Source organism: Hydra vulgaris, chromosome 12 (assembly GCF_038396675.1).
Source record: "Hydra vulgaris chromosome 12, alternate assembly HydraT2T_AEP".
Classification (NCBI taxonomy): domain Eukaryota; kingdom Metazoa; phylum Cnidaria; class Hydrozoa; order Anthoathecata; family Hydridae; genus Hydra; species Hydra vulgaris.
Window position 1 is genome coordinate 5,560,682 of NC_088931.1, and position 14,284 is coordinate 5,574,965.

The 14,284-nt window shown below is 27.7% G+C and overlaps 1 protein-coding gene across 1 annotated transcript in view; it reads right to left on the reverse strand.

Annotated features, from left to right (window-relative positions):
• Positions 1-6,197: 6,197 nt before the first annotated feature.
• Positions 6,198-14,284, reverse strand: part of LOC100204021 (putative uncharacterized protein DDB_G0282133) — a 59,533-nt gene continuing 51,446 nt past the window's right edge. Inside the window, exons 8-10 of the mRNA XM_065811320.1 lie at positions 12,894-13,295; positions 6,795-8,544; positions 6,198-6,702 (exon numbers count right to left, since the gene is read on the reverse strand). Coding sequence (XP_065667392.1) covers positions 7,970-8,544; positions 12,894-13,295 — 977 coding nt within the window. The 3' untranslated portion in view covers positions 6,198-6,702; positions 6,795-7,969. The remainder of the gene's footprint in view (positions 6,703-6,794; positions 8,545-12,893; positions 13,296-14,284) is intronic.

The window sequence follows — 14,284 nt, forward strand, 5'->3', positions numbered from 1 at the left end:
AATAGGGACTTTTCATTCATTTATTTTCTACAAGACTTCACTCACGAGATAAATAACAATTTTCTTTCTAATAGTTGATAAGACTGTTTCAAACTTTTTTTTCTGAAATAAATTATGTAAAAAATCTTTCTAGTGCAGAGTTTAGATTTTCTTGCTATTATACTCAGTTTCACATTTCAGGAGATGCCTGGCATAATCAGGGTGGGAAGAATCTTTTCTTATATACAAAGTTATCTAACATATGCTAATATTGCCTGGGGAAGTACAAATAAATCTAAATTAAGTTCTCTATATACACACCAAAAACACGCATCAAGATTGATTTATAATAAAAATAAATTCACTCATGCCGATCCTTTACTTAAAAACTTGAATGCTTTAAATATCTATCAAATTAACATCTACCAAAATGTTTTATTTATGCTCAAATATAAGCTCGGACTTGTCCCAACTCATTTTGCTAATAACTTTTTTCAAACCAGCGCAAACAGATATACCACACGAGGAACCGGAAACTTTACATTGCCCATAAAAAAAACAAAATTTTCGAGATTTTCAATTGTATACCGTGGCCCCTATTTATACAACAAAACAATACCTCAAAATATAGAACTTACTAAATTGGATAATCTTATTACCCTGAAGAAAAAACTAAAAGATCTCATAATTAACAAAACCAATTTTATCGATATGTATTAAATATAAAAGAACAATTAATATAATAAAATGTAAAAAGAACAATTTAAGCTATAAAAATAAATAAAAAAGAAATAAAACATAAAATATAAAAAAATAAAAAATGTTAGCAACTATACATAGTTAAATTTTTTCTGAACAGTAGACCTCAAAAAATTAATGTGTGTCTTTACTCTTTAAATTTTTAGTTTATTTTGTATTTTAAAGGTTCTCGATGAAGAGACTTTTCTTAGTCTTCTGCGAGTTTCCTTACAACTACATAGTACTACTAATATATGTTGATATATATTTTCAACAAATAACATATATTTTCAACGACAACGACAAGCAAGTCCCTAGTAGCCCTGTGGTGCGACGGACTTGCGTATATTTTTTAAATGCATGGGTTAATAGCCAGCACATTATATTATAAACCACGAATTTATTATTTTAATTCGCATGAGTTAAAATGTCAAACGCGCATGCGTTAAACAGCATTGTTAACGCTCTTTAGATATTGTAAATATTTGTGGTGGACATTTATATAAACTGGAGACATGTAAATATTATTTGTTTTTGAAATATATAATAATGATTGTTGTTAAAAAAAAAAAAAAAAAAAAAAAAAAACAATCTCGTTTGTACCAATCCCAATGAACCTTGAAGTTAGAGTGCTAGTCTTCTGTTGCCTGCTCACTGAAATCGGAAGTTTAATGTAACTCTGTTGGAATTGAGCAATCTTGGATTCGTATTCAGGGTCCAAATTCTGGCCAAAGCAAGAATGAAAAGTCCGAATTTAGACTAAGTATTTATAAAGTAAATATAAATATTTACTTTATAAATACTTAGAGATATAAATTTCCATTTGGATGTTAATGAGGGATTTCAAAACACCTTAATATGGACTCCCATAGACATGTACTATTACCAACTAAAAGGATTTTCATAGGGTGCATCATTAATATTAGGACCCCAAATCTACAAACCGTGTAACAGTCATGTATAACTTCATATATCTTGTTGTAATTTTATCGCAAAGCATTTTTGGATGTCCTGCCAGACCTCAGAATTTTTTAATTTTAAGTAGCGATTAGTTCTTTTTTTATGTACCTAAAGAATTTTGATCTTAGTTATAACAATACCATTATTTTGTGCTGCTATAAACTGTGGAAATAAGAGTGGAAAAAACTGTAAAGGTATTTCATTTTTTCGTTTTACTAAAGACGAAAAAAGGCAAGCTAATTCATTTATTATTTATGACACCTTTTTTTTTCAAACGCTGGGCAGTGTGTGACAATGTTTTGGCTTAGCGAATTCTGTTTCATGGTCCTCCAAACTTTTAATGTCTTGCAAACAACATTCTGTTCACCAAGTCAAACCTGTTTATTATTATTTTTGTCCCATGTATTTTCAGATCTTCAAGAAGGTTTTTCTACTCGATTGTTATCTTTAGTAAAGTTAAGTACTGATACAATGAATCCGCTTGATCGTAATGTCAGAAAAAAAGAAATTATTTTTTTGTATAATTGAATTTATTATTAAATGGCATTTACAAATTTAGTTAAGTCTTATGTATAAGTATTGGGAACTAAAAACTATAAGTCTTATAGTTTTTAGTTCCCAATGCTGTATGCTAGAAAGTTAATAACATAACAGTATGATAAACGGCAATCATTTCTACCCTCTATATTCTCTACTACTATATTCTCTATTTTTTGTAGCAAGATGCCATTTTGTACAAATTCTACATGAATTGTTAACTGAGTGCTGTGAGTATACAAAAACTTAGGGGTTCCTTCTAGAATTATATTATACTTGAATTCTATTATTGCATAACCTATTTGAATAAAATGTTATTAAGTGTCACTTATACTGGTAAAAAAAAACCAGGTCTGAATTAAAGTTATTTATAACAACTTTTAAAACAAACAAAAAGTAAATAATAGTTTCTTATAGTTTGAAGATGACATTAACAAGAAGCTACAATTACAGATGACATTAACAAGAAGCTACTACCCGATGGCCTTAACACGCCACTACAAGAAGCCTTAAGAAATCTTATAAACCATAAAGCGTGAGCAAATTTTACCAATAAGTATTACTAAAAAAAGATATAACAGTTCAGCTTGTTTTTCTCCTTAATTTAATTGCAACTAAGCAACAAGATGTGTAAGGTTCCTTCTACTTTGCATTAAGTTTTGGGTTTTTTTATTAAAAGCATTCAGTTGTTAATAAAGAAACTTATAATGCAGATAAAATATGTTGTAAGCAACTTCTTTGGGTGGACTACTTAAAAGTAGAAGGAACCAATTGAAATTATTTTTTATAAATAATTGGACAGGGACTGGTAGAATAGACGGAAAAGAAGGATTTGGAACTATCAGGAATAAAAACTTTAAATATTATTTTTTAGCTTTAAGGAATACTTTACTTCACTATTGAAACTAAACTGTAAACTTTTGAGTTCAAAAATAAAGCTACTATTAAAAAGGCACAAGCAAAATCTATGAGAAGAGTTAATAAGATCTAGCTTTCATCATCCAAGGCAGAAATTAATTTAACACAGATTTGCATCTACGACAGCCTAACAGATAAAAAGAAAGTGAGAGGGTTAACATAACTATTTTGCTTACTCTTAAAGCCTTTGTCTAGGAGGCCTTCTACAAGACAGTAGCTGGATGCAGTTAACATCTGCTTAGGATAAGCATTATTGAGATACCATCTCTAGTCTTTACTAAGTTAAGAGTCTTAAGGCAAGCGAATTTTAAGTTGGAGTTTATTTCTCCTGGCCTTCGCCTAAAAAAGCAAGCCTAAGGTAGCAGAGCATGGTGCAGGTAGTACTGGGTTACACGATACTTATAGTAGGGTGATTTTTATGATCTTTAACCTGACCTGACCTGAAGTAATTAAAAGAAGTTACTTCTTGTAAGTAATACTTTAAAACATTGAGCCGAATATTTTGGAAATGCATTAGGAAAAACATTACATCTTAAAGAAAATTAGAACTTAAGGAGGGCATAAATTTATAGTAAAAGTCACTAGTTGGTAACTGAGCTCACACAACCTCAGAGATTTAAGCAACACACAAGCATACACATGTAACTTAGGGGTGAAAAAACACTGGTAGAAGTTCAAATAGAACACAAATATACATATAGAAACTTACGAGTGAATGAACACCGCGCCAGAGGAACAGACAGATCACAAACATAGGAATTTCCGTGTGAATGAACATTGCAAAACGTACAAAATGCCAATTACGGGTGAGTGACCCTCTCAGACTTGGAGAAGTAAACAGCATTAAAAGAAAAAGCCAATTAAAAAAAACGTTATAAATTTTGTTTTTTTAGGGACCCAGTTAAAGTTCATATCAAAATCAAACTTTGATTCTTTCAAAGACATTTTAATATATAATACAAAGAATTCTAAAACCCTAAGGAGTTCATCCTTAGGGTTTTAGAATTCTTCCGAAATCTAAAAAATTAAAGGTATTAAAAGATACTAATATTTTTTCTACAAACATATAAATATCAAAGGCATAAACTAAAGTTTTCATAATATGAATTCAGATTGTTTTGAAAATCACATAAACTGTAACAATATAAAATCTTATAATGACTTAAGTGAAAATGGAGTAAACATAGGTAATTGCTTAATCAGCCTCGCTAATAGATATTACTATAACAACCGATACCTTAAATAAATTGCCTAAAAATGGAATAACTACAAGTAAAACATCTGATCATTTTCCTAACTTTTTTTCTTGATAAATTATAACACAAAATAGTTTCAACAAAACAGGAAATTAACGGATTGTAGTTATTATCATCAAAATTCAGTTTTCCTAGTTTTTTCAAACTTTAACAAGAATTTCGTATAATAAAATTTATAATAACTTATGCATGAATACAATATGGTATTTCTAGATGTATATTGTGTAATCATTAAAATAAATTTAATAAAGTTCGCGAAATGAAATACTTTAACTAACTCGAAGCGTTACATATTTATCTGAAACATCTCAGTACACATAGGTATCTTCATAGAATTTAATACATAAAATTACAGTACACATAGGTATCTTTATAGAATTTAAACCTAAAATGGATCAAATGTCTTAGATATTATAGATTATGAAATTCTTTATAAAAAGTTAGAACATTATGGCAACCCTGGAAGTACCATATTATTGCTAAAAAAAAAAAAGAAGTATCATATTACTGCTAAATTGCAAACAATTAATACATATTAGGGCTTTTAGTTTTTATAATTTATATTGATGACCTCTATTAAGTTTCCAATTTAATGAGTATTGTAAGCCGATGATGTTAACTTTTTTTAACTTACAGTAATCTTACAACATTTAACAAAGTTTATTAAAATTTGAATTTATTAAAATTTCTAAATGATTTTTACCAAACAAACTATAAATCAATGTGAAAAAAATAAACTCAATTCTACTTAGCTTCAAAAGACAAAAAAAAACTATTTCTAAATAATATTTATAAATATTTAAAAAATCAATTTACAATAAAATTTGGTTTTTATGTATAGAAGCTAGGAATGCCGCCAAAAATTAGTGAAATCTGCAAAATATAAGATTCTCAGAAAACAACTTGTTTTTCCAAAATATAGTTTAAAAATGAGTTCATACTCAATTGAGTATTGTGGGCCAATCAATAAAAAATACTTTTAGATGTTGCTAATACAAAGATAACTACATAAGATCAATTTAAAAAAACCTAAACGGTTCATTTTACTTATGGATTACATTATGATTTTAAATGTTTCTTTTAAATAAGTGAAGTTCAAATAAAAAATCAAGATAAATTTAAAAAATTATGTTATCCAAACCCATATTTTTTTCCATGGTAACTTATGTTACAATAATTTCATGGTAACTTTTTTTTAGTAAAATTAAAATCTGTTTATAGTTTTTTATAATTAAATCTAGTTATCGATTACTTTCAAAATAAAAAAACTGATATACCCAGTTAAAATTGTTTTAGTGGATTTGCAATGGAACTACATAGGCATTTTTTTTAGCGGTTCATTGGAACTTTGCTCATTAGTTACTTAGAAAACCATTAGAGGCAGCCGTTATAAATAGTAAGCCCATATCATGCCCGGCAAGCTCAGTTGGAAGAGCATGAGGCATTATTCTCAGAGTTGTGCCCTACGTTGGGCAAGTGCTTTTAGCAGCCATAGCGCACTTGCCTCAGAAACAAAGAATTCGTGGTTCAAACCCCACCTCTGGGCAGGTTTTGCGATATTGGTTAGGAAGGAGGCGTGAACTTCCTATTAAATTGGTCATCCGCAGTGCTCTGTGATAAGACTGTAAGGACTTCTTAGGGCACCTAAATAAATTAAAAAAAGAAACATTCCGACATGTAAATTGTGGGTAGTCATTGACTAGCCACTTTTGGCGGCTACCACTTAGGGTCCACTAAGTAACTGATGAGCAAAGCTACAGTGGTCCACATTTCAAAGATATTTTACCTAATGAATACAAAAAAAATCACTTTATTAAAATTAAACTTTACGTTCAATAAACAGAGCAAAGTTTTCAATATTATTATAATCTTTTGATAATATTATAAATATGATGTATTATTAAAAAATAAACTATGAAATATTCATAAGAAATGCATTTTTAACATAACTGTTCATAGTTTTGATAAAACATAAAAGAATGCATAATGAAATGATAAAAAAATTCATGTATAATTTACATTGTATACATAAATTTATATTTATATATATATATATGCACAATTGAACATTTTTCAAAATAAATAAATGCTATAAAATTGGTTCATGACTAGATTTTATATATAAACTTTATTAGAATTTGTTTTGTTCTCATAATTTTACGATGTTTAAAACTTTTAGTAGAAGTTTATTATTTTGGTTTGCATTAATCTTCGATATTTGAGTCTTTCAACTTTCGCTCGGCTCTATCAGCTATTTTTTGAAATTAATTTGAAATTATAATTATAAATACCTAAACCTCCGACATTAGTTCTCCTAAAATAAAATTAAAAAAAATTAATAAACATTTAAATAATAATTAAATATTTACAGGAACAATTAAAAAAGCGAGTCGTTAAAAATTTTACCGTTTCTTGCAGAGTAGCAGAAGCGACAATGCAATCTTGAGTCCACTACTCGAACACGAACAATATGTTTATCATTTAAATATGCGCGACAAACGACACAAAAAAAACATTTGACGTGCCAATTATAATTGTACCCATCAATGTTTATCAATCGTTCATCTAATATAGACCTTGAGCAAGAAGTGCATTTGATGCGTAAATTATTTCCAGTCTTTTTTGGTCCAGCGTTAAAAGTTGGTGATTCAAGAACAGCATCATGATCCGAAAAATAACCTCGATTGTCAACCGTATTATCACGTCGATAATCATTGAAAACTTCGTCGTCATCTGAAAAGCAGTTACCGCTTCGGACTCGTCTGTTTTGTCTAATAGAGGTTGATCGCTGGTAAACCGGTTTATTATTTGTAGAAAAATGCACGGATGATCTTCCTTTAGAATTACGCCCATTTATGAAGTTATTAGAAAGAATAGAAGAATGATTCAGTTGGTCATATCTTTTTTCATCATTCCGAGAAATGTTTTCGATTGGAGCCTGCAGAATATGTTTCTGTTGAGCCCTTAAAAACATAAGTCTATCAACTTCTTTTTCAATTCTTTCTTCTTCTATTTCTCTTTCACTTTCAGACATTAAAAAACCATTAACTTTACCATTTATACTAACTGTTTGCGTTCTAGTAGGTTGCAATGGGGGTTTACGAACGTTATTAACTTTATCACGTGATTCTACCCATTTTTTTAATTCTTGCTGCTTTTGCCAAAATCTTTCCTCTTGTTTTAAAAGTTCAATTATTTCTGGCGAAACACCTAAGATTTCTTGTATATCGTCTTGTGTGCGATTGTTTCTTAACTTTCCGTTAAACTTTGTGTCGTGTTCGTTTAAAAAAACATTTTTATCAGGAGATTGAGATGCCTCACTTTCTTTCGATCTTAAATAAACTCGGTGTCGTCCGTCAGCTGTATCCCATGTATATTCTGGTTCTTTAATATGAATTGAGTTATTTCTTTTTAAAGAGGCGTCTTTAGGCGGGTTCAAGTACTTTGGTGGTTTTAATTTTGATTTTGCGGCAACTAAGTTAGAGTTCGTTATTCCGCTATCATCCTTAATTGTTGTACTAACGTCTTGAGGATTTAAATATAATCTATTGTCATTTTGGTTGTTAATTGCAGTCATTTTATTATAATTTTTTATCGGAAATTGTTTCGTAAATTTCACGTTTAGCTGTTTCGTCACCATGTAAACTTTTTTCATGCTTAAGAGTTTTTTTCTTATTTGTTTGGTTAGGTTTTCGATCCGATTTCCGAGACCTGTGTGGTTCTGAATATAAACTTCTGTCGAAGTTCGGAGTATCAATGGTTTCGTAATGATTAATATTTTCAAACGCGTTTTCATTGATATTTTCGTTTTTTTTATTTACATTTTTATCGTTATTCCTGTGTTTCTTTTTATTTTCGTCTTTTTCTTTTTTATGCTTCTCATCTTTTAAACGAGATGGCATATTCCTAAGTGTATACTCATCAGAAGATGTGAACTCTTCGTTTGCAGAACACTCTGATTCACTACTTGAAACCTCCGGTATAGTTATAGTTTCAAAAAAAAAATCCAAATTTTTTTCAGTTAATGAATTATCTAAATCTCTACCACTATACGCATTTCCAATTGTCAACAAATCATTTATTACGTTCTTTAATTCTGTTGTTAATTGCTCATTGTTCTGAATTTCATTCACACTCGATTGAGTCCGATTAATATCTAAAAGAAAAAAACACAATGACTATAGTGAATAAGCAATATAAACACATTACGACTTTAATTACAACTTATTAGAGCAAAGCATTTATCCAGAACTTTTCAAACTAAAAAAAATATGTAGTAAGGTTTTAATTTAAGTTACTTAAAAAATAAAAATAAAATAATTGTTATTGTGTAATATACACAAAAAAATAACCTAAGTACACTATTTTTTGTTGCACTATGATATTATATCATGTTATGTAATTTATATCAATAAATATAACATAAAGTTATCTATATCAACAAATAATCAATATAAACTATAAAAACGAAATAAAACAAAAACGAAATGAATAAACGAATAAAAAAATTGAGATATAAAACATACATTGTAATGCTTTACTTTTTGCGGCCTTTTGCTTCTGATTTTTTTTTCTTAAGTTCAAACTCTTTTTATATTGTTTCAAAAAAATGAATTATATTAATCTAGGATAACTTTTTGAAAGATAATCTTGCTGTTTAGTAAATACCGCGCGGTTATTTTAGTCAAATTTTTATTGTGTGCTTTTAATAAAAAAGCAACCATATAAAATTTGTTTACATTTATTTTTTATATTTCTCTAGCTTTTGTAAAAGTAACCATAACAAATGAAAACAATTTATTAAAAGCAAATAATTATATACAAATAAATATGTTGACAAATCAAATTTTATTATATATACATACATACACACATACACACATACACACATACACACATACACACATACATACATACATACACATACATACATACATACATACATACATACATACATACATACATACATACATACATACATACATACATACATACATACATACATACATACATACATACATACATAGATACATACATACATACATACATACATACATACATACATACATACATACATACATACATACATACATACATACATACATAGATACAGAGGCGTAGAAAGAATTTTTTGGTGTTCGAGATAGGTAACTTCCAGACATGGAGCAAACTCCAAACATTTATATGTTTATACTTATGTCAAATAATGATGGTTTGCAAAAAATTGCGATGATTGGAAGCTGGGAACAAAAAAGCCCCAAAATTTTTGCCCCCCCTGCCCCAACCGTGAGAGCAACAAGTTGATGAAGTATTTTTTGTACTATTCTTAACTAGACTTATATTCATCGATAAATTTTAAGTTTCATAGTATTATCTATTAGCGTTTAGAAATTATTACCATATAAAATTTGCAGCCCCCTCAAGTTGAGGGGGGTTTAAACTTTATATAGTCATAATTTTTGAACGCTAAAATATTTTAAAATGAAATCTAAAATTTATCGATGAAAATAAGTCTAGTTAAGAATAGTACAAAAAATACTTCATCAACTTGGTGCTCTCACGTTTGGGGCAGGGGGGCAAAAATTTTGGGGCTTTTTTGTACCCAGCCTCCAATCATCGCAATTTTTTGCAAACCGTCATTATTTGACATAAGTATAAGCATATAAATGTTTGGAGTTTGCTCCATGTCTAGAAGTTACCTATCTCGAACACCAAAAAATTCTTTCTACGCCTATGCATACATACATACATACATACATACATACATACATACATACATACATACATACATACATACATACATACATACATACATACATACATACATACATACACACATACATACATACATACATACATACATACATACATACATACATACATACATACATACATACATACATACATACATACATACATACATACATAATAAAACTTGATTTATCCTCTTATGTAATATGCAGATATTCGGCATTAAGGTATAACTTTAAATTTATTTTCAAGACGCGTTTTATAATGTTTTAATCTAGTTATATCTACAAAAAATTGAACAACGTAAACCACTAATTACGTAAAACTAAACCAATTAAAATATAATTTAGAAACTTTATTAGAAACACCACAATACTAAAACTACTTTTTAACTGATTATAATTTTGTAAATAAACTTTGTGTAAATTTTATGGATCATATTTACAAGGTTAAAACCTTTTACCTGGTTAAAAATGTTTTTTAATCTAGTTAAAAACTTCTACGTGTAAAATCTCAAGCAAAATGTTCAATCAAATGATAAAAATCAAACAAAAAATTTAAAAAAAATCTCAATATTCCAGTATTTAAAAAAATATAGGAAAATTTTATTGAAATGTTAAAGTGCTTTAAAATAACATGTGTTGCTTGTTATTAATAGTAAGTACGTTGCTAAAAGGAATGTCTGCAGGTGTAAACAGACATCACGGTTACACACGTTGTCAAAATATCACCTGTCTCTGATATAATAAAATCCATATGAACTATATCGCTCATTAAAGGCTGTAAATGTCATTTAGGAATAGCGGATAAATTAAAATGACTGGAGCCCGCATTTCTAGTATTTTTATTTTTATACACAATCTTAATTACAATTATATTCTTCACCAAATTGAAAAGGTTATAACTTTAAACTTCAAGAAACAAGTTAGAAAATCAAGAAATACTGATAAATAAACAAAAATTATCGTTTTAATAAGCCCAAAAAGTTTATATAAAACTTATGATAAGTATCAGTTCAGCAAGCTGAAAGTAAGCTTAAAGTTACTGTGAAACTATTGGCAAAGCACTTATTCCTCCTGAATAACACTTATTCTCGTGAAAAATACTTATGAATAAACTCGTGAATAACCGCTATTTTCAACTTAGTTCAATTCTTTTGTTGTTTTGACATTAAAATACTTTTAAAAACCCAGATTCTGATTTTTGTTGTATTGATATTACTATTAAAATCCAAAAATAATTTTTAAGATATCTGATGAATCCTTTTTTTACGAAGCTATGCATCAGCAACAACCAATTATTATTAACCGATGTATCAGATCTTCTGATTGTATCTTCTCGGAATTAATGTTTTCTGCCTTTTGTTTTAATGCTGCGACTATTTTTAAAAAGCTTATTTGCGATCTGTGTTTCTTGTGACGATAATATTAAAAGATTATATGTTCTCTATGTAACTTGACACTTAAAGTATTTTAAAAAATCAGACTTTGGCTTTTATTTAACAGATTTTCCGTTTAACTAAATTAAGTGAAATTTAACTAAATTTTATATTAAAATATGAACTTTGCAAGCAATAAATAGTTTTTATAACCTGCACTTAATTTCTTTTATTATCAAATTTGGTTGGTATGATTAATGATAATATAATAAACAAATTTGTCCCTTTGATAAAAAAGACTTCTTGAATACTTTGATAGTAAAAATCACGTTATTTTTTAAAATTCAAGCTTCACTTGCAAAATGTTGTCAATAACATTAAGACCATAATACTAATTTTTATTAATCAAAAATATTGAATATTGCAAGGTATTCATGCTAAACACAGTTAAAATATCGAATATTGTAAGGTATTCATGCTCAACACAGTTAAAATATCGAATATTGTAAGGTATTCATGCTCAACACAGTTAAAATTTCACCCTGAAGCAAAATTCCAAACAAAATGTTAAGACAAAAAAGTATTACGTAATATCAATCTGTATTCGTTATTTTGAATCTGATTAAAATAATTATTTTCGCTAAAAAAATTGTTTTATGCGAAAATATATTGGAATAATTTAATCTTTTAAATAAAGAATTATATGCGCCATTAAAATTTTTTTCCATCTATATAGATTTTTTTTTTAATTTTTTTATTTTTATAATACTTTGTCCCCTCAAATAAAAACTTATTATTCTGATCAGAAAATATACAAGAATAAAAATATCGTAAATATTTCTTCTGAAAAAAGTTTAAGTAAAACTTTTACTTACGAGAACTATAGCGAAGCAATATGTGAATAAGGAATAATGTGACGTATTTTTTTTTTTTCAATTAAAAATTTTTTAATGTTTGTTTAAAAAAGGTATATAAAAACAAATCTCTAATCGTTGATAAATATTGACAAAAGAAGCCAATATATATGTATAACATATTGTAAATACCGATATGTACGACTATACAAAGTATCATCTTTAATTAAATGGAATTAAAATACTTGGAAAAATGTGGTGCTTTTTTAATGACAGCATTACCGTTTTGTAATTATATATTTTTCGGAATGAATAATGCTGATCATATGGAGAGCATGTTTTGCTAGAAAAAGGTTTATTAAAACGGGATGGGATAAAAAAGTTCGAGCTATTCAATGTAAAAATAAGTCAGCGGAAATATTAATAAAAATAAGAAAATATAAAAAATGAATAACAACTAACAAAAGTTTACATTTGTCACGCTTTTTATTTTTATTTAAAAGATAAACAAAAATAATTTACCTGAATAATGATGACTTGCTTGATTTTGAAGAGATAACATCTTTTCATTATTGAATAAAGAACTTTTCCGTTGCTCATCTCTGTCATTTTCTCCGATATCTTTTTTAGACTTATCTTCATTTTTATTATTAAAAAACTCTGTCAAAAAGTTGTTTAAGTTATTCATTTCATTTTCTGTTGGAACACACGTCGAATTAACTATAGTAATCTGTTTTAGCTGATGTTGTGCATTCGAGTTTTGGTAGGCTTTTGAAACAGGTTTTCCGTTTAAATTGCAGCTACTGATGCTTTCTTTTTCAAATTTGTGTTTCTGTTTTTTTGGAACAACTCGTAGAAATGATGACCTGTAAGTAGCACTTGTAAAATATCCTTCGTCTGATGTCATACTGAGTGATTCCGATACTTAAATAAAATTTAATTCGATTTTTTCAAACTATTAAAAACTTAATAGATCGTAAGTTAAAAAACTTTTAAAGCAATAAAACTGTTTCTAAAAAAAAAGTATTAACATATTAGTTCTATTTTAGTCAAAGCAAATAATGAAATATTACAGACAAGTTGGTTTTACATTTAAACAAAAAATATATAAATCTCAAACTTTTGTATGTTCAGACTTATGCCATACAATAATATTTCGCCAACAGTTGGGCTGATTAGAGTCAAGGAACAAAAATACCCTAAAAAGTAGACATCCCCTGCCTAAATGTGGGGGAAAATGATTTTTTGAAATATAAAATATAACAACTGAATATAAACTAGAACATTGCAAAATACAAAAAAAAAAAACTTTTGAAAATTACAATACGGACAATGTACGTACAATACGTATATTAAAAATCCTGCGGAGATTCACATCTATACTAGGGCCTTAACTATTATACTATTAGTACTTTAACTTTTATACTAGGACCTTCACTTTTATTACATTAACGTATTTTCTTATGATGCATTATATATCTTATAATCTTTTAATGTAATTTCTTACATTAATATTCCTAAATGACATATTTTTCAAATCAATAAAATTTTATTTTATTTGCAGATGACTCTAATCTTTTATGTCCTCATAAAAATATTGAACTTTTTAAAGTAGTAAATGAAAATTAAATCAAGTAAATAAACGACAAGTGTAACAAACTGTCGTTGAATTTCCAAAAAAGAAGATTTCCAATTTATATAAAAGTGAATTTTGATAAAAAAAATTATAATGGAAACTACATATAAACTCAATAAAATAAAAAAATCTCAAAAAACATTGGCATGATTTATAGAATTAAGCTACTTGTAAAATTCAAGTTAATAAAAAGTTTATATTTTTATTTTTACATATTTACTTAATTTACGGCAACATCGTTTGGGTAAGTACTAATCACACTAAGCTAAGAAACCTG